At 42.4% G+C, this 22,107-nt stretch overlaps 1 protein-coding gene across 1 annotated transcript in view; it reads right to left on the reverse strand.

Annotated features, from left to right (window-relative positions):
* The window catches only part of LOC123253629 (zinc finger protein 208-like), a 274,976-nt gene that overhangs the window by 201,571 nt on the left and 51,298 nt on the right, over positions 1 to 22,107 (reverse strand). The window contains exon 3 of the mRNA XM_044682794.1: positions 12,346 to 13,314. Coding sequence (XP_044538729.1) covers positions 12,346 to 13,314 — 969 coding nt within the window. The remainder of the gene's footprint in view (positions 1 to 12,345; positions 13,315 to 22,107) is intronic.

Here is a 22,107-nt window from a genome sequence, read left to right on the forward strand (position 1 = left end):
ACTTGGATCTGCCCTTTCTCAGCCACAGGTGATTCAGGAGGAACCTGCCCACACCTCCTCCCCACAAACCAATTAGATACAGAGATACAGGAGAAGGTGGAGATTGAAGGACTTTGGGGTTAATCAAGCTTGACTGGGTCAATTCTCCCCATGTGTTTTGAGTCTAGAATATCCCCTTCTGACCCCTCAAACACCTATTTCATTTATGGACACTTAAGCTTGGTGTTTCCAGTAACATCTCTTCCCAAGTTTCTTCAACAAACATGGACATCCCTAAAAATGACTGAGATAACAGAGGTACAGGGATTCTAAATGAGTTTTCTTCATTATTATTATTATTATTATTATTTTTGCTTAAAAATTTTTCTTTATTGCAGATGGACAGAGGGGAATGGGGAAATGAGTTCTGTTTTAACTCCACTCTAACTTGTGGCTCCAAAAAAAAGATTTCATTTGCATCAGGTAGGCCCCAAACATTTCTCTTTTGTTCTAAGGCAGAAGCTGCTTCTAAGAGGAACTTGAGCTGTTCTTATATTCTAGAATACACAGATGTCAATCAGGAAAGCTCTATGTTCTGTAGACAGAATAAGTAATAACTGTCCCAAATTTGAAATTATAGCATTCAAATCAGAAGAGTTAATAGCCAAAATAAAGATGTATCTCATTTCTGGTATCATTAAAACTATTAACTGCCATTGATAGACAATATTTTCCCCATTCACCATGCCAAAAACTGTAAAGGCAAACACTAAAATATAATGTCATGGATCCTGGGCCTTTCCTTTGGCTCCTGCTAGAGATTCTGATAGCGGGATCACAAGTTCTATACTCTCAGCTTTGGAGGAATCAATAGTTAGGATGATTTCAATCATTAGTGGCTACCATCGAAATTACAAGAATTTAAGGTTATTATAGGGAAACCTCCATCTAAGAAGCACATTAGAAAGACAACATAGACAAAACCCAGAACAAACCAGAACTTCCGTTCTATAATTTCCATGAGAAACTTTTTTCTATAAATCTTACAACCAATATCACAGAAACCCTCAAGTTATAGCATTTCATGCTAAGAGGAACTTTCCTCCATTTTAATTGCTCCCAAGCAGTTCCCAGACACATTGGGGTTTAGGAACCTCAACTCCAACTGTCCAAACTGATTCTTTCCCACTGCTTTTTGCATCTTTCCTCTGTACCATGTCATTCACTCTCCTACTGCCCATAGCCTAAGGGTGGGGAGAGCCCACAGCTACCTTACTTCACTCACATACATACAACCAAAGGCATGTCCACCAAACCAAACACATACGCACAAATGAGTGTGGAGGTTGCAACTCCAGGCTGAAATGAACTCCAGTTAGGCAAAAAAAAAAAAAAAGTTCCGATTTAGGGAACTTTTGCCAATTTTCTCAACACCTCTAGGAACGTTGTCCACAATTCAAGGCCATATCCAGCAGCAGTCCTCTCCATAGAACTTGCTGGAGCTGGCACATCTCTGTGACTGTCTATAGTTAAACGAATTCCTAAGTGGTTCAGTCTGCCAAACCCAAGAGTTTGTCATCCAGAGTTTCATTCACCCAGCCAACCTGCCATGTTGAGACTGGATTGGAACTCCATGGGTTCCTGTGGACATCACATGTCTGGAGTCACTTTAGCTGATGGGCAGCAACAACTTGGAATCTCTCTGGTGCCTCCAAATATGTCAACTTGGAAAAACACAGAACCACCAAAGTAGATACCAAAAAACAAGTCTTTAATCAGGACAAGGGAGACAGAGTTCTTATGGCTGCCACACAGAATCAAGCTCTAGGGGACACTTTCTGGGAAAACACACCACAAAGAGTGGGAATCTCCACCCTGGGACTTTCCAACAAACTGAAGAAAACATGGAATAAAGGAAAGGAAGGACAACTGATTGGCTTTCATGGAGGCTAGGGAAGGAGGATTGCAGCCAGGGACTGAGAGAGGCCTAGATACAATGGGAGAAACTTATATGGCAAAAGAGTGTTTAAAATTAGATTGAACCCAGTGAGCACAGATACTTGTCAGATCTCTGGGAAAGGAAAGATTTTAAAACCAAGCAAGAGTTAGAAAAAATTACAAAATATAAAAGAAATAATTTTGATTATATTAAATTAAAAAGTTTTTGTACAAACAAAAACAATGCAACCAAATTCAGAAGGGAAACAGGAAACTGGGGAAAAAATCTTTATAACAAAAAATTCTGACAGAGGTCTAATTACTCAAATATACAAGGAACTAAATCAATTGTATAAAAAATCAAGCCATTCCCCAATTGATAAATGGGCAAAGGACATGAATAGGCAATTTTCAGATAAAGAAATCAAAACTATCAATAAGCACATGACAAAGAGTTCTAAATCCTTCCTGATTAGAGAAATGCAAATCAAAACAACTCTGAGAGGGGAGAGTAATGAATGTTGGGGGGGATGTGGCAAAATTGGGACATTAATGCACTGCTGGTGGAGTTGTGAACTGATCCAACCATTCTGGCTGGCAATTTGGAACTATGCTCAAAGGGCTATAAAAGAATGCCTGCCCTTTGATCCAGCCATACCATTGTTGGGTTTGTACCCCAAAGAGATCATAGATAAAAAGACTTGTACAAAAATACTTATAGTTGTACTTTTTGTGGTAGCAAAAACTGCAAAATGAGGGTATGCCCTTCAATTGGGGAATGGCTCAACAAATTGTGGTATATGCTGGTGATGGAATACTATTGTGCTCAAAGGAATAATAAACTGGAGGAATTCCATGTGAACTGGAAAGACCTCCAGGAATTGATGCAGAGTGAAAGGAGTAGAGCCAAAAGAACATTGTACACAGAGACTGATACACTGTGGTAAAATCAAGTGTAATGGACTTCTGTACTAGCAGCAATGCAATGACCCAGGACAATTCTGAGGGATCTATGAAAAAGAACTATATTCACATTCAGAGGAAGAACTACAGGAGAGGAAACACAGAAGAAAAACAACTGCTTGAACACATGGGTTGACTCGGACATGATTGGGGATATAGACTTGAAATGAGCACACCAATGCAACTATCAATAATATGATAGATGATACATGTTAAAACCAGTGGAAATGCACATCAGCTATGGTGAGGGGGGGGGAGGAGTTGGAGGAGTGAAGGGGAAAATAAGAGCATGAATCATGTAACCATGGAAAATTTTTCTAAAAAATAAAAATAATTTAAAAAGATAAAAAATCAGATTGTCTACTACTCTGTGGAGGCTGAGATCACCGGGTACTTGAAAGTTAATTGTTCAATCTAGGATAGTGATGGCGAACCTTTTAGAGACTGAGTACCTAGTGAGTCCTGCCTCCTCTTTACCCCACACAGAAGAGGGGAAAGCTCTCCCATTGGGCTGCTGGGCAGAGGGGCAGGGAATGTGAAAAAATGCCATCAGGCACGGTAGAGATGGGGAAGGGAGCAGCTCTGCCCAAGTCCCTCTGCTTTTCTAATAATGAACTCTGGGAGGGCCAGGAGTTGGCAGGGCTGGCTACGTGCCCACAGAGAGGGAATCTGCATGCCATCTTTGGCACCTGTGCCATAAGTTTACCATCACTGGTCTAGGACAAACCTACTAACCTTATCTAGGGTGATTCAGGGGTGCCTGTGGGTTTCATAAAACAACTTATCACAATAAAACATGAATAACATTTTAAAACTAAAATCAAGGGGGCAGCTGGATGGTTCAGTGGGTTCAGAGCCAGGCCCAGAGATGAGAGGTCTTAGGTTCAAATTTGACCTCAGACACTTCCTGTGTGACCCTGGGCAAGTCACTTAACCCCCATTTCCTAGCCCCTTACTGCTCTACTTAGTATTGATTCTAAGACAGAAGGTAAGGGTTTAATTAAAAAAAAAAAAAAAAAAAAAAAAAAAAAAAAAAACAACTAAGTCAATATGCAGGAGCCCAGGGATCATCATTTAAGGCTTAAGGATCCTTGTTTCTCTTTTAATGACACCACTGCCTTGGGAGATCCAGGAATACCTTTTGCTTAGAGTAGGAACAGATGTAGCGTATAGTAATGCAAAAAGCAGTGGTTTGGAATCAAGAGTGTCTAGATTCGAATCCCACTTTTGCAACCTGGTTCTTTGTCTCTCCAGGCTTTTCTGTTCTCCTGAATAAAATTGGGGGGCGGGGAGGGGAAGGGGAAGGTTTGCCTGGATGGCATATCAGGCTATTTCCTTCCAGTTCTAAAAATCCTGAAGGGCTGCAGAGAAGCGTGCAAGTTGCTACCGTCTATAAGCCTCTAGACTTATCCCCCAATTCACAGAAGAGCAAACTGAGGAGAGGCGGGAGAGAGGCTTATCCCAAGTGAGAACAAGGACTCGAGCTCCTGGTTCACAGAATAAGGCTCTTCGGAGGGGCTCGAATGGGGGAAGAGAAAAAGTCGGAAAGGAGAGAAGAAAGGAGAAGCAAGAGGAATAAGAAGCAGCACTAGCGGGACTTGGCCGACACACCTCCCTAGGAGAGGGAGGAGCAGAGTGAAGGGGCGGCACCCGTGCCCGGCGCAGGCGTCGTAGGGGCGGGGCGGGGCGGGGCGGGGCGGAGGAGCCTCGTTCGGCGCGTAGGCATACCGAGAGTTAGGCTCTCGTTCACTATTGGGTGGGGACAGAAGGGCGGAGCCTCGTGAGGTACGGAGGAGAGGCCTCGAGACCTACACAGGAGTTGTACTCCGGAGCTGCGCGCGATGAAGGGGCGGGGCTCAGGGGAGGAGCCTGCGTGAGAAGCAAAGGCGGGGTTCAAGGGCCGAGCTGGATTCTACTCTCTGGCTCGCCCCTAGGCCAGAGAGCTCCTTTGGTCTTTCCTCCGCCCAAACCACCCGCCGCGAGCTCTGATTCCCACTCCCTACTGACAGCTAAAACCCCGTGTGCCCTACCCAAGTGGCCACGGAGACTCAGACGGAGGCCAGAAAGGCGTACCAGCAGATGGGCTGCCCGGTCCCGCCCATTGCGATCTTGCCTTTCTTGCGATGTGCCCATCGTGAGGTCCTCGTTTGTCAAGTTCTCCAGCTACACTAGTGACCAAATGCCCCCTTTCCCCATCCTCTTGCCACTAAAGATGCCATTTCCCAGCTCGGTGCTTAAGGATACAGAATAAACAAACCCCAAGCAATAGAGCAGGAGTCCCCAAACCTGTAAATGGTGTCTTTAATTGGCTGGTCCCGGGGTGGATACTGGCGTGCCAGGGTGCTCAGTGCCCATTACAGCATGGAGGGAGGGGGAGAGGGATGCAGCCCAAAGTTGTGATCAGTTTTCCCCTTTAGTATATTCGGGTTTCTATGTTTGGAGGGAGGGGAGTTGCCGCTGTCTGAGGATTCTCTTGCCACAAGGGCCAGGATGGAAGTGGCTTTTGCATGCTAACGCATGTATAATCCAGATCAAATTGCTGACAGCCTAGGAAGTCCCGGTGCCAGACAGCAGCCCAGACTTTGGGATAAACAGGCAGCCTCAAAGGCCATCTTGGTGGCTAAAGATAACTGGCCCACCAACTCCTCCTCTGCTAGGTAGTCCACTAAGGTCAGCCCAAATGATGAGGACAACAGCTGGAGTCTTCAACTTAGCCCATTCCGTGCCAGCTGAATTCCAAACTAAGTGCAGAAACAAAGTGATTATGGGAAGCTGGCAAGAGTGAAACTAGTCCTGGCCAGTCCAAATCTTCTGCAAACAGGAGTTCTGCTAAAAGCCTGGCATAGTGGCACCCTTAGCTCAGTGCTTTGCCCGTGCCAGCTGCTCAATAGATATTGGTTCAGTTAGGACAGGCCAAGGGATCTTTATTTTTGAAAGAACTCCCTTGACAAATCTGGATAATGTGGAATTTTTCATATTGATCATGAAAATAGGAGCCTCTGGTCTGGCATTCAAGAAATATGGGGGGGGGTAATGCATATATATATATACCCCCAAATGCCTCCAAGACTCTCAAGTAAACGTTGACCGAGCAACCACCAAATTCTCCACATGTCAGGAGACACAGCATTGTTAACAGCACTCTTTAGTGTCCTCTTGGGGGACAGAAGGGAGGAGTGACAGGACCCCAAGTGACCACTGACAAGGGACAGGTGTTTGAGTCGGAGAATGTGGCAGGCCAAGCCATCTACCAGAGGACAACTAAGACAAGAGGGAAACAGGAAAAAGGAAGCCAGCACTGAAAGTAAATGTTGCAAAGTGTGCCACTGCTAGACCTGCCTTTGAAGTCTAAGCTGGAGGGAAGAGACTCTCAAAACCAAGATGGAGAACAAGATGGAAGATTGGTAAGGGTGGGCAATGGGGGTCAAGTGACTTGCCCAGGGTCACACAGCTGGGAAGTGGCTGAGGCCGGGTTTGAACCCAGGACCTCCTGTCTCTAGGCCTGACTCTCACTCCACTGAGCTACCCAGCTGCCCCAATTGAAATGATTTTTTAAAACCCTTACCTTCTGCCTTAGTACCAATTCTAAGACAGAAGAGCGGTAAGGCCTAGGCAACAGAGGTTAACTGCCTTGCCCAGCTAGTCACACAGCTAAGAAGTATCTGAGATCACATTTGAACCCAGGACCTCCCATATCCAGGCCTGGCTCTCTATCCACTGAGCCACCTAGCTGCCCCCATGAAGGATTCTAAATGCCAAGTTAAGAAGGCAGTATTTGGGGCCTGTTTGCTCAGTGGATAGAGTCAGGCCTGGAAATGGGAGGTCCTGAGTTTAAACCTAGTCTCAGACACTTCCTAGCTGTGTGACCTTGGGCAAGTCACTTCACCCCCATTGCCTAGCCCTTACTACCCTTCTGCCTTGGAACCAATACACAGTACTGTTTCTAAGGCAGAAGGTAAAGGTGTTTGGTTTTTTTTTGTTTGTTTGTTTGTTTTTTTAAAAAGAAAACAGTATTCTATCTTAGCGGCATCATCAGAGTGACATGGTCAGGCCTTATTCTTAAAAATATCACTTTGGCAACTTTCTGTAGGATGGATTAGAGAAGGCAAAAACTGGGAGCAGGAAGGGAGATCCATTACCCGGCTATTGCCATGGCCCCATGCGGGATGAGCCCCTGAACTAGGGCAGGATACAAGAGATGGTGTGGAGGTAGAATCAGGGGGACTTGTCAAGTAGGAGGGCAAGGGAGAGTAGAAAGTCAAGGATAATTTGAAGGCTACAAATTTGAGTGCCTGCCAAGTCTGTACTGTGCAGAGTGAAGAAGAGTGGTAGCTTTGAAGAAGATAATGAATTCCATTTGGGGCCTCCTAAGGTTGAAATGACTCAGTGGAAATGGCAGTCAGGGAGCTGCTGATGCAAGACCAGAGCTCAGGAGAGACTGGAGCCAAATACATAGCTCTTGTGGCCATCTAGGTAGACGTGATCATTGGTGCCACATGAACTGTTGAGATCTGAGGGAGGGTTTAGCTTCATAGGATCAATGGGCAGAATTTACAGAAGGGCAGATCTCATAACATAATAGGATTTCTAATTGGAAGAATCCATAGATACCCCCTAATCTGCTCCTTTCATTTTACAAATAAGAAAATTGAAACCCAGAAAGGACAAGTGCATTTAGGGATATAATAAAATTCAAACCTAATTCCTCAGATTCCAAATCCAGTGCCTTTTTCATTATCCATTCTGGCTTGATATAAAGAAGAAATTTAGCAATTAAGAGATGTACACCAATGAAATGGCCCTGTGAGAAAGTGAATTCTCTGTCACAAGTATCTGAAAGACTAGATCTGTTAGGAATATTTTGGTGGGGAAATTGGACTAAATGATCACCGTGTTTCATCTTTTCCTGCATCTTCAACTTTACTGTATTCCCTCACACACACACCCCTTCGTCTATAGAACTTTCTATTTATTGCTTTCCTTCCTCCTCTGCTACTCCTCTACCCACTAAATTTGCTATTACAGGGAATTAAAATTAAAACATGTTATCAAAATATTTGTTGTACCCACTTAAAGCTTTGTTTTCTGATCTTATTTTAAAGAGCAAAAAGAATCAGCATGGGGAGGGTCAGCCTTGAAGTCAGGGACATCTGAGCTACCTCGGACAAATAGACAGGCTGTGTGATCCTGGGCAAGTCACTTAACCTCTCAGAAATGCTCCAAGTTGCAGGGAAGGTACCAACTTGCATTGACAGAGGGAGTTTCTGAATCTGGAACCTCCCTATACCAATACAAGTAAGTCTGGTCTTTTTCTTCTTTATTAATTTAAATTTTTTTAAACCCCTTACCTTCCATCTTGGAATCAATACTGTGTATTGGTTCTAAAGCAGAAGAGCAGTAAGTACCGGGCAATGGGGATGAAGTGACTTGCCCAGGGCCACCCAGCTAGGAAGTGTCTGAGGTCATATTTGACCTCCCGTCTCTGGGCCTGACTTTCAATCCACTGAGCCACCCAGCTGCCCCTTAACTTTGGTCTTTCAGATGTGTTGCTCAGAAAAGAAATTAAGTTAGTTTTTTTTAATTCCACATAGCCCTGGATTTTTCTCCTAGTGTGCCAAATCTTAGTAGGAAAAAAGCTACCACGCTAAGTGATATTTTCATAATTCCTTTATTAAATGTTTTAAGTCAGTTTATTTTCTTTTCATTTTGCAATATTCCATTTTCATGCTATCTCCCAAATGAGTTTCTTTCCATTCCCTAGTCCAAGTATCACAGCATGCCTGGATTATTGCAGTGGCCTAACTGGCTTTTAAATTTACTATAGAAGACACAAAAGGAAGCATTTGAGAGTGGAGGGCTAGACTTGAAGCCCAGAAGCTTGAGTTTCAAATCCCACTTCTGATAGTTATTGACTGTGTGACCCTAGTCAAGTCGCTTCCTTTTTCTGAGGTTTAGACAACTCTCTTGAGACTTGGGATATTTAGAGATTGGAAGGGGTCTTCGAGGTCTACCTGAGCCCCCTTACTGATGTACCAAAGCCATGATAGCAGTCAATAAACAAGTTTTTGGTAGGCCCTACTATGTGTCAAACACTAGGCTGGGGATACAAACAGAGGAACCAAGGAGTCCCTGCCTTCAAAGGCCTTGTAATTATATACATGAAAGGCTATTATATAGTCTTTTGCACCAAAAGTAACAAAGTGACTAGTAAAGTGTGGCAGCCAGGTCACTTCCTCCACGCTTTTCTCCAGTTTCTTTTCTTTTCCTCTCTCCTAAGGCTTCCCCATGGGTCCATGACCACCCACACCCACTCACACCCCAAGCAGTTGGGGAAGCAAAGGTCCTCAAGTCCACAAGGGCAGGCTTGGACACTGGATCCAAAGGTCACAGGGATTCCCATAGGGGCACAGCAGGCTGGCCATGGTACTCTGGCCAAGGAAGGGAGGTGCTGGGCATTGCTCTCAGACCAAGGGAAGGGACATTTGGAGTCAAGCTCCCCACATCTGTAGGCCCCGCCTCTGGCCTAACAGTCTGGCCAGACACCCACTCACTAGAGGGCAGGGAGGGAACTTGAACATAGATGCCAAGGGCATGTCTTGGGAGCACTGGAGTTCAGGGTCACAAGCAGGCTAGACCATTCCATTGCCTCTCTGAGGACAAGATAGAGGTCTGGACATCTTGGTGGTCGACAAGAAGACCAGACCAACAAGAAAAGGGGAAGTTTTGAAGAAAGGTGATATAAATTGGAAAAAGAAAGCTGAGGATGAGAGAATGAGGGAGTCCAGAGAGTTAAAGACAAAGAGAAGAGACTGAGGAACACTGAAAAGCATCAAGAATGTATGGAATGGGGCAGCTGGGTAGCTCAGTGGGTTGAGAGCCAGGCCTAGAGATGGGAGGTCCTAGGTTCAAATCTGGCCTCAGACACTTCCCAGCTGTGTGACCCTGGGCAAGTCACTTGACCCCCATTGCCCACCCTTACCACTCTTCCACCTTGGAACCAATACACAGAAGTTAAGGGGTTTAAAAAAAAAAAAGAATGTATGGAAGTCAAGGAGACATAATAACAAGAGCATTTATATAGCTCTTTAAAGTTTGTGAAGAATCTTTACACACACATTGTGTCATTTGGGGAGGAGGGAGATTATGGGAGAGTTGAATGGGGGGAAAAGATGGAACTGGTAGGAGGATGCAGAGAATGAAAGTGGAAAGGAAAAATGGATGAGGAGTTAATAATGAATGAAACAGACAAAGAGACAGCTTGAACTGACAGCTTACACCATTTACTACTCTATCTCCCACTTCTTTGCTTTTCCTGGGTCTACTGTGTTTTCCAATGAGAGGTGATACTGAATTAGAATGTTTCCAGTTCAGGAAATAATTTTTGTTGTTATTGTTAAAAAGTAACAAAGCTACTAGCTTCCCTGGGGGGGGGGGTATCACCCATTTACTATTTGCAGGCTTGAAGGCTTCCCATCAAATGCTAGTTACACAAAAGACAATCACATATAATTGGAGTAAATCCATTTATCCAAACAGATAGCAAACAGAAGTCAAGAGTTATTCTGAGTAAAATATAACAAAAAATACACAAGAGTGAATGAGCTCCTTAGGAGGGAGCCACTTGAGATCTTGCTCGACCAAGAGAGAGCACCTCATCCAAGGGGACGTTCAATGTAGTTTCCAAGGAGGCAAGCTGAAAATCAGTCATGTTAAAGAACCAGATTTTCTTCTTTCTTCTCCCTGGAGTTGGTCCCCAGACGAATTTAGAACCACATGAGTCTCTCTCTAAAAATCAGAATGAAGAACACCTCTCCTCTCCAAAGCTCAGTCATGCAGGGTCTTATCTGCTCCTCTCCACTGTAGTGGAGTCATGCCAGGGCTTGAAAGCCAAGTTAAAAGTACAACTATCAGAGGGAAGTCTACTTAGGAAACCAAAATTTTAGCTTGTTGAATCATGGCAAAGGAAATGAGATGATCTTCAGAGGCTACCACTGTCTTTGGGCTGACAGACTGATATACCCACTGCTACAATTATCCACAGCAGATTCATTCTTTCCCAGGCCTAGGGTGACAGATAAAACAAGCCTTCAGTTTACTGCTTACTAATGATGTTGATTTCTGCAGCAAATCACCTCCAATTAGGATGGGTTGTTCTTGGAACATTTTCCTATACTTAGTGTTACCAAGTTCGAATAGCTCAATTATAGGTAGAATACAACAGTCCCTAAGGTTTCCTTCCCTTTGTCTTCAGGCAGTTTATTTTGGATGAAAAGTTATAAGTTCAATTGCAATCTCTCCAAAAGCCTCAATTAGGAAAATTCTGAACATTTTGACAGGGTTGGCACTTGGCCTAGCTTTACAATGAGATCTATTGTCAATTAACTCTGGCGGTTAAAGCAAAACTCATTCTGCTGGAAACGCAGATGATAAAAAAGCAGATTACGTTACAACGGCTATAGACAGGCACTGGGAGGGGAATTTAGGGGAACCTTATTCCCATCCACACCACGTACATGCTTCCTGGTGTGGGAGGCTTTCCCACATTTGCTGCATCTAGTTGTATCATAGCTAATTTCAAGCAGAACTGGGGGGGTCAGGGCTCTTCCTGACTTTTTTCTTGAACCCGTTGTTTTCTGTCCACTGCATGAGGTGAAACTTCCTCTCATCTCACTCTCTCATTCATTAGGTTTTACTCCTTCATGAAACTCGAAGGTTTTCATGGACTTTGCTGAGCCTGGTACCTTCAGAGGATTTTTTGCTGCTGCTGCTGCTACTGCTGCATTTAAGTTCTTGATGTTTATTTTACTAAGGTCTAAGGAGCTCCTGAAAGTTTTCCTGGCGAATTAAAGAATGCGGTATTAGAAACATTGTCTGTTTGATGTCTCCAATCTTTTTGTAGATTTGAAACTCATTACCTTACAGTGTTTCTCTCTGACAAATTCTGTGATAGCTAATCAGGTTATATCAATATGGTAAATCTAAGAGCTTGCTGACATTAATGGGGTTTTGCTCCACTATGAATTTTCCAATGCTTAAGACATTCTGACCATTTCAGGCTTTCACACAGTCTTTGCATTTTGGGGCACTATAAATTTCCTGGATTATTTGATCTTTGATAAATTGTGGGCTCTGCTTTCTCCATATTTATTATTTTTCCCCTTCCTCCCTTTTCAATGTACAATAAGGCCTGATTGCTCCCTTGAAATCTTTAGCATTTTTTATGGGCCTTTCTTCTTTAAAGTTTGAGCTCATTCCCAAGACCTTCCCACATTCATGTATTTTTTTCTCTAAATGCATTTTTTTTATGCTTATTCAATCTGAAAACCCTTTGAAGGCTGTCACCCCTTCATTACTATACCTTTCACCTACCCTAATACTGTTATTTTTAACAAGATCTGAATGTCTCATTGAGCCATAACCATATTCATTACAATTATGGAACTTTTCTTCCATGAGTTCTCTGACTAATTCGAAAGGCTTTCCCACATTTCTTATACCCATAGGGTTTAGCTCCTGTATGAATTCTCTGATGTTTACTGAGGTCTGAGTTCCCCCTGAAGGTTTTCCCACATTTATTACATTCATAGGGTTTTTCTCCCGTGTGAATTCTCTGGTGTTCAATAAGATCTGAGTGCCGCCTAAAACTTTTTCCACATTCATTACAATGATAGGGTTTTTCTCCTGTATGAATTCTCTGGTGGCTAATAAGGCCTGAACTGATCCGAAAGGCTTTCCCACATTCATTACATTCATATGGTTTCTCTCCTGTATGAATTCTCTGGTGTTTAATAAAATCTGAATTCACTCTGAAGGCTTTCCCACATTGCCTACATTCATAGGGTTTAGCTCCAGTGTGAACACTCTGGTGCTTAATAAGGTCTGACTGTGCCCTGAAGCTTTTACCACACACATCACATGAATAAGGTTTTTCTCCTGTGTGAATCCGATGGTGGTTAGTAAGGCCTGATCTAATCCTAAAGGCTTTACCACATTCTTTACATTGATAGGGTTTTTCTCCAGTATGAATTCTCTTATGTTTAGAAAGGTCTGAGTGTCCCCGGAAGGCTTTTCCACATTTGCTGCATCTATATGGTTTCTCTCCACTGTGAATTCTCTGATGCTCAATAAGGCTTGATTTTCTACTGATGGTTTTGCCACATTCGTTACATTCATAAGGTTTCTCACCACTGTGAATTCTCTGATGCTCAATAAGGCTTGAGTTCCTATTGAAGGCTTTCCCACATTCATTACATTTAAAGGGCTTTTCTCCACTGTGAATTCTCTGATGTTCAAGAAGGCTCGAGTTCCTACTGAAAGCTCTCCCACATTCACTACATTCATAGGGTCTCTCTCCACTGTGAATTTTCTGATGTTCAAGAAGGCTTGAATTCCTGCTAAAAGATTTCCCGCATGTATTACACTCACGGTTTTGTTCTTTCTTGTGGTTACTCTTACATCTCAATAATTTCGAACCTTGTCTGAAGTGATGGTGAAATGAATCACATTTCTTGAATTTCTTCTGAACAGGATATCTCCATTGTGTAAGAGAGTTTGAGCTAATATCATATTTGATGCATTCATGCTCCCTTGTTACTTTAAGACCACTGCTATAAATATCAGTCACCTGCTTGAAATCTGTCTCCTGGAAAAGAAGGAGTTTTGGTCCCTCTTCTAGTCGTTCTAATTTAGCCTCACTGTCAGAATTTTCTTGAATTTTCTGGCAAATAGCCCTTGGAAGTTTTGCTAATAAACTGCTCTGTGATTTGACTTCTTCAGTAATGTCTTGCTTTGGAATAGACACTTTGTTCTCAGACTCAATCCCATAATCTGAAATGACATGAAGAAGAGAGCAATTTCACTGTTCCTTTTGTTGGGAGAAAAGAACAGTCACCTGAAGCTAAAGGATAAGATCATTGAAGGAAGTAATATTTAATGAGCCAGTGAAGTTTTGGTTGTATTCCGGGGGAGAAAGGCTGTAATGCGGAGGGTCAACAACAACAACAAAAAAATAGCAAATCAGGATTTAATTTATAGTATTAGAATTGCCTAGGATAGGCCTGGGTATTTAACCTGGAGGTTAAAGTAACTCACCCAGAATCACAAAAGGTAGGATTTATACTCAGGGCTAGCCCTATTTCCACCATACTGTTGTTGCATTCCATATACTCACGCAAACCAAACACATAGGAACAAGGTCACCGTTATCTAAGGAATGGGAATAAGACAAGCAAGCCAGAGAATAAGAACATTCAGGAACGAATAACAAAGGGCAAGAGAAACCTGAAGGATAAATAAGAATCCTGTGATTTGGGGAGAGGAGGCAGGGAGGTAAGGATAACATGGATAAAAAAGGGTTGCTTCTTTTGAGAAGATGAACTGGCTGAAGATGAAATTTGAAGGAGTGTGGAAATGATGACCAATAGAAATACAAAGAGGATGATGAGCCTGAGTATGGAGGAAGGGCAATTAAGGGAGTAACTGTTCTTCTCCATGAAAAAGTGGATTTGGAGTCAGAAAACCTAGTTTTAAATCCTGGCACTGTCATTTATCAGCTAAGTGACTTTGGGCTAATCACTTTATGGTCTAAATACATGAATGGAACTAATTGTGGTACCATTGGCTTAAAAAGTGGGTAAGAATTCCTTTGTGGATATCTGGGTTGTGATGGCATAAAAAAGTAACCTGGAATCCAAGTCATAGGATCCTGGAAGTTATTGTATCTAAATACATGAGTAGTCTGAAGTGGTACTGGGGATTTCTCTCCATCCAATAACTTAAAACACTCTCTCCCTTAAATCACCAATGCTCACTCTTCTTGACTCTCTCATAGATGTTTCTGTTGTCCTCTCACTCACCAAGACGAATCACTAAAATCTTCTTTCTAGGTAGAAATGGCACACATGGGATTTCCCCTCGCTCCAGCTTAGAGATTATGTCAGGTTTGGAAACTGGAAATCCTGATCAAAAGAAAGGAAGCAGATTATGGCCATTTGATTTTAGGACACAGAACCATGGCAGAGCTCAACCTCGGATATCTTCCCACTGTTGTTGGGCTCTTTGAGAACAAGGACTCTCATTTAAGTGCCTGGCATAGAGTAGACACTTAATAAATTCTTGTGGCTTGTTGACAGACACTGCATATTTGAAGAGGTGAAAAAAATAGACACGGAAATAACTTTATAAAACTGTATGGAAGGGGCCAGGCCTCAATACAAGGGCTTCAGAAATGTTCTACCTAGAGTAAGTGGAGGGGACAGTGGTAGGCATGGGGCAATCTCAAAAAGTAGATCTGAGCAGAGAAGAACAATTTTTTTTTTGTCTTGGGCAACTCTTAGGTCCTGATTTATGGACACTGAGTCTCCCAGAGAATATAGAAAGCTTTCCTTTAGGGACTCACTGGAGATGGGAAGAGGCAGAACCTATCTCCACTTCTATATCAAATGCTCTTAGCTAATATCTGATACATAGCAGGTGCTATATAAAAAGTTATTCCTTTCTTCCCTTCTTCTCCACCCTCCACCTTACCTCTATGATCAGACTGATGACCTGAAACAAGGTAGCAGAAAAATGCTCTGTTTTAAGGTGCAATAAGAATTGGGCATTTTCATCATCCCTGAAATTCAAGCTTAACAGATGCCAGAAATAAGGCAGAAACTGCAGAAAGGTCACAAGAATCAAGATCATAGAATGAGAAATGGGAATCCAAGCTCCTCATTTATAGATGATAGCCATGAAACTCAAGGAAATAGTATCTTACCCAAGTTTCATGGCTTTCATCTGTAAAATGAGGCGATTCTGTGACACCCCATCCCTTTGCAAGTGAGGCATGAATACACAGTAGTTTGTCTTAAAATGTCTGGACATGAGGGTCTGTATCAATTAGCAGCAAGGAGCTAATACAAATTTAGGTCATTTTCTGAGACACAATACCCAGGTTCACAGAGTTGAGAACTGAGCTGTCTGCTATTGGTCTAGTCAGATCATGTCTGAAGTATTCGCTCTGTTCTGGGTGCCTCACTTTAGGAAGGGCATAGATAAACCAGAGAGAATCCAAAGAAGGAATTATAAGATTATAGAGTTGGAAGGAAACTTACAGGCTATCAAGTACCTCCCAGGCATCTTAACAGATGAGGAAAACTGAGGGATAGAGACACTTCAGTTAATAAGTCCCACGGCTAAAAGTGTTTAAGGCAAGAGGTAGACCCAGATCCAACTACGTAAGTCAAATGCTCTTTGCCCTAATGCCACATTGCCTCCAAGAAGGTGAGGACTCTTTGAAGTCATGCTATATCAGGATGGACAGAAAGAACTGGGGAACTTCCTGAAGTGACTATTTCAGAGGAACAAGTTACCTTCAGGCATCTATTTGGAGGGCTGTCACATGGAAAAGGGATTTGACTTCTTCTTGGCCCCAAAGGCCAGAACCAGAAGTAATGGGTAGAAGTTGATACGATACTCAAAGTGAGAGAAACTGTCATAACAATAGTAACTACCTAGAATTGAAATGGGAGTCCTCGGGAATCCTCCACATATCTGTTAGGCTGTATAAGTAATCCTGGGTAAGTTAAGGGCCTCTGAGGCCCCTTCCAATTCTGAGAGTCTGTGATTCTGGAAAATGCTAAGAGAAGTGGCAGAAGAACGAGGAAGCTGCAAAGCAATAGAGAAGCAAAGAGGAAAGCGCTTCAAGGGAAGAAAATAATAATATGTATATATATATATGCATATATATAATTTTTAAATGAGTATTTTATATCTATAAGCAATTAAAAATGTGTATGTGTAGAGAGCCAATTGGAGAAATAGGGTCAGGATAGGGCCTGTTATCTGGATTCCCTACATGACCAATCCAGGCTGAGGCAGTCTTTGTGTTTGGTCCTGGTCACCTGAGCCCTGAAAAGCTCTGGTACCAGCAGGTTGGTTAATCCAAAAACAACTTGATCCCTCCAAGAGGCTATTGGGAGCCATTTAGAGAAACAGAGTCTGTAATAGATATTTTTATCTGGATCCCATTACAAAATCATTGGCAAGTAAAACTGTGTGTATGATTTTTTTCTGCACCACATGTCAGGACGCAGACCGAATGGGCCATCTAAGGTAAAAATCTGAGACTCCTCTTTTGACTCCTTTTAAGATCCCCACCTTTTCTTAATATTCTTATTGGGAAGCTTTGAGTCCTTAAGCAGACCAGCAGCTACTGAGTTAACCATTTTTCTCCTTGATAATTAAGAAGCCTGAACTCTAAAAAATATATTACTTAGATAAGGCCGGAGACAGACAAGAGACAAGACTTTATCTGACCAGGTGCAGTCCTGGACAGGACTCAATTAGTAAAAATCTCTATGAAATATATTTCTGCTCCCAGAATTAACCCCCTACTAATTGGTGGCTGGAATTTGGCCTTTGACCCTGGACCTATCTCTCTACTTTTTAGACTTTAATGGGTTTTTGTATGATTTGTGACCCCTTCACAGCTGTGATTCTTTCTTTGTGTTCTTTGTTTGAAACCAGTATAAAATAAACTCAGAACTCCATGAAGTTGGAGCAGCTATGGGCTAACCACTAGTCTGGCTGTTCTCAGTTTTCTGTTTCTGGTCTTTTCTATCCGACACCAATGAACGCCACTCAGGACCCCCAAAAATATAGAGCTGGCTCTCTATATGTATGTGTGTATAAAGCCATTGGATTGAATAATGAAGTCATTAGTGACCTTGGAAAGAATGAACAAAACATAGGTTTGGCCATGTTACCCTTCTGCTCAGTAAACCTCAATGACTATTACACCTCCAGGATAAAGTCCTCTATTTCCATTCACAGCCATTCACTACTTGGCCTTTCCCTACTTCCTGGTCTTCTTACACTTTTGTCCCCTCCACAGAGTCTACGGTATAGCTATAGTGACCTACTCAGTGCTGCTCGACCAGCATATTCTTTCTCCTGACTCCATGTATTTGCACTGTGCCTAGCACAGTGTACTCCCTCACCCCTCTTTGCCTCTTCATTTCTGTGGCTTCCTTCCAGTCCCAGCAATGTTAACTATCTATCTATTCTGTAATGTTCTTGTAGGTGTATGTATTGTCTTCCCCATTAGAACAGAAGCTCCTTAAGAGCAGGGACTATTTTTGCCTTTCATGGTATCCCCTGTACTTGGCACAGTGTCTGAAACATAGTGATGAATAAATGCTTGCTGCCTCATGGTTTCAGTGGAGAGATGATTATGGACATCAGACTGCAAGGGATGAGTGTTAAATGAAGAGAGTGGCAATGTCATATAGTGAAAGAAAAGAGCACTGGTGTAGGAGTTTGGAGACCTGGGTTCTAATTCCAGCTCTGCCACTAAACGACTCCAGGTCTTACCAAGTGATTTAATTGCCACCATCTCAATATGTAAAAAGAACGCATCATTGCAGCTCTAACATTAAGAGATTGCCATGGAACCACTTCCCTTTTTTGTTTCATTTCAAGTTTCAAAAGCTGAGAGGGGATGTTATTATGGTCTAGAAGTATTACCAGTCCCCACCTTGGTCCAAGCAATCTAGAACATCCCATGCCTGAGAAGTTCATGATTTATCTGCCAAAGAAGCAGCTTTTGAATGTGGCAAATAAAATCCAATTCTGGATAGCATCATGCAAAAAATCCCCATTCAAACTTGTCATGGATTACACAGAAATATTCTTAATAATTCTGTTGAATATGTTACTTTGCTGCTGTGTGAAGTCAGATTTACTTTCATTTGTCTCAAAATGATGTCTCGGTTGCATGGGGAGGCACCTTGAGCCCCTTCCCTTAGACAGGATCTGAAGAAACAGGCCAACCCAACCCTGTTTGTTTCTAAGATTTTCTAACTTTTGATCAAGTCCCATGTCTTGGCCTTAGTCTCTTAATATATATCATGTCCCAAATGTCTAAGCTCCTGAAGCTATTAAAGCTTAAAACTTCCCTAATATTTTTAGGACACCCTGAACCTAAAAATTCCCATTTGAACATTCTGTGTCCAACTCTCACCCCCCACCTTGGAGTATTTCAGGTGTGCCTTTCTAGCCATTCTCTCCGAGGCATTCATTAATGTCTTTCTTTAGGTGGGGTGACCAAGCAGTGCATAGTAAGTGGCCCATGTAACCATTTTGAGTAACCAGGATAGTACTGAAATCCTTCTAAAATGAAAATAACTAAAATTTATTTAATTTAAACTTGCTCCTTGTAACTGCTTACAGAGGATTTCTGATAAAATATGGACAAGAGTTATGAAGACTAAGAAAGACCTTTATGTAAAACAGTGGGGGGGGGGGGGAGGTCATTAATGGAACTTTAGCATGTTCCAAAGAGTTTCCCTGTTTCTTTCTCCTTTCTAATTCTGAGTCCAACTCACTCTCCATTTGCAGTATCTGTTCAATGTACTAGATATGTGGATATCTACAGCTTAACTCTATGTGGTGGCTCAGTGGATAGAGTGCTGGGCCTGAAGTCAGGAAGATAAGAAGATTCATCTTCTTGAGTTCAAATCTGGCCTGACACACTTCCTAGCTGTGTGACCTTGGCCAAGTCACTTAACTTCTGTTTGCCTTAATCCACTCAAGAAGGAAATAGCGAACCACTCCAGAATCTTTGTCAAGAAAACCCCATGGACAGTATTGGCATGCTACAGTCCATGGGGTCATGAAACACCAGACGCATCTGAACAACAATCTATATTTTATAAATATACATGTGTGTGAAAAAGTTCTATAAATTGTTCATCTAATTTCATGCCATCATTTGAACATTAAACATTCATTAGTCACTGTTTTTTCCTATGTAGATGGTTAGATCAAGCTCTCTCTGCGGTTATGAATATTATTCTGGAGACTGTATAACTTCCTGGGGTCTAATGTGTAGAAAAGTTGCAGTCTGTGAAGGGAGATGTAGACAAATGAAATCATAGATTCACCAAAGAACCAAATTATTAAGTTTTACAAATGTTTCTTAATTTTATGATGTTTCTAAATCCACATCAGACAGGGCAACTATCATGTTCACTTAAAGCATTTTCTTAATGCCACTATCTAAACACAACGTTTCCCTTGTTTCCTTAGCACTTAGCTCAGTGCAGGGCACGTAACAAATGCTTGTTGATTATAGCATTTTTCGCATTATGTTATTAACAAATGAGGAAACCAAAAAGTAGAGTCTTATTTCCTGAGTGGGACTGGAGAGAACACTTACCTAGCAAAAGCACATTCCCATAATTCTCTAGCATCACGTCCCTGTAAAGCTTCCTCTGGGCAGGGTCCAGTAGCCCCCATTCCTCTTCTGTGAGATATATGGCCACATCTTCAAATGTCACCAGCTCCTAAAAGAAAAGGTTCCTGCTGTCCCAGGGACAATCTCCAGCCTCTGCCCAGGGTGAGTTCTCACAACTTTACATGACTGGCTGGGCAGGGGAAGATGTAGTAATGAAAAGATGGATACAGAGTAGAGTGGGAAGTAGCACTCATTAGCTGTCCGGGAACCTGAGTTCCAACAGAAATAAAACAAGTTCTATGGATTGCCCATCTAATTTCATGTCACCTCATTACTGCCAGCAACAATTGCTAACCAGTTGTCACCAAAAAGCATATAAGGAGAAGAATCTTAGGAGTGGCAGCACCGTCTAGACCACTAGACCATCTAGCCCAACTCTCACAGCCATCATCTAGGGAGACAACTCCCATGGAGAAGAGTTCATTCATCCCCAACCAAATGGCACTCGCAGAGCAGGCAGGCCAGCAAGGTACCCTGAGAAACTGAGGCAACATGCACCAGACAGGCCAAACCACTACCACTACCACTACCACCACTACCACCACTACCACCTCTTTTCAGATTCTGATGGAGACACTCTTGGACCCTAAACGCAGGAGCTTCAGAAATCGAAATGTTTACAGCCCAGTGTCCATAGCTGTCATCCTGGAAAACAATAGCCATGGAGTTGCAGCCTGGCCACTGGTCCTATAGGGGTTAGAGACATAGCTATTGAGCACCCAGAAAGGAAAGTTGTCACCAAAGTCCTTGGCATAGTCAAATGGTTCTATGTCAGAAACCGATATGATTTTGACCAGTGGGAATTACATTAGAAGAGATATTACTATTTACTTTGCCACTGTACCCAAAAGACCATGGCACCTTTGTAGCTAATTTCCAGCTGAGACGGTTCATATGTGTTGTCTCCATTAGAATCTGAGTTCCTTGAGAGCAGGACTTGTCTTACTTTTCAATTTGTACCTCTAAAGCTCAGCACAAAAGTAGTCACATATTCGAATTTGCACTACTTGAAGTTATAATAATATAAAAGATGGTTGTTGGTTCCAGCCCAATGGAAACCTGCTGTGTAAAGTCGAATAATGCAACCACTTCAGGGGATTCATTAGTTATACTAATCAGGACCTGGTTGTATTAAGTGCTTAATAAATAATAATTTAATAATATAAACCTAATCAAATCTTTCTTCAGATATTCATTTTCTCCCCCCATAAAACGCAGCCAACAGCCATCACCTAGCAACTCCTAATGGGCGGAAGTGGCTTCTGACACTTGGCCCCACCATCTCTGGGAAAGATGTCAGCTGGTAGTGATGAAAACATGGCAACGCTAGAGGGAGCCACAGCTCACCTGGGATCTGGCTGTCAGGAGAGCACCTGTCATCAGCTTGTCTCCTTTGCTTCTGCGGAGTTAGATGGAGCTAAGGAAAGTGCAAAGAATAAAGAGTAAGATCAACCTGGCTTATAACCTCACCCCCAACCTATGAAATTATGAAAACCTAATTAAATGAAACTGATTTTGTGGCTCACTACAGTGGTGCAGAATTATGGCCCTCCAGGCTACTTGACATTCTCTTTACTCTCCCTTATGAATCCTCTCATTCCCCAAAGCAATCATTCCAATCCTTTTTCTCATTCCTTCTCCCACCTAAGCATGTGCCTACACTTAACACCTTCCTGGTTCATTCAGAAGATCTGACCTGATGTCCCTTAACAACTCTGCTCTTTCTTCAATCTCAGATTCACAGCTGGGATCTTGCTCCAGCAATTAGGTCCTTTCTCCTGAATCTTTCTCTTTTTTAATTTAATTTTATTTTCTTTTTATTTAGAATATTTTCCCATGGTTACATGATTCATGAACCCCCCCCATTCCTCCCCCCCCAAAAGCTGACAAGCAGTTCCACTGGGTTATATATGTATTGTTGTTCAAAAACTATTTCCATGTTATTCATA

This window comes from Gracilinanus agilis, chromosome X, assembly GCF_016433145.1.
Source record: "Gracilinanus agilis isolate LMUSP501 chromosome X, AgileGrace, whole genome shotgun sequence".
NCBI lineage: Eukaryota > Metazoa > Chordata > Mammalia > Didelphimorphia > Didelphidae > Gracilinanus > Gracilinanus agilis.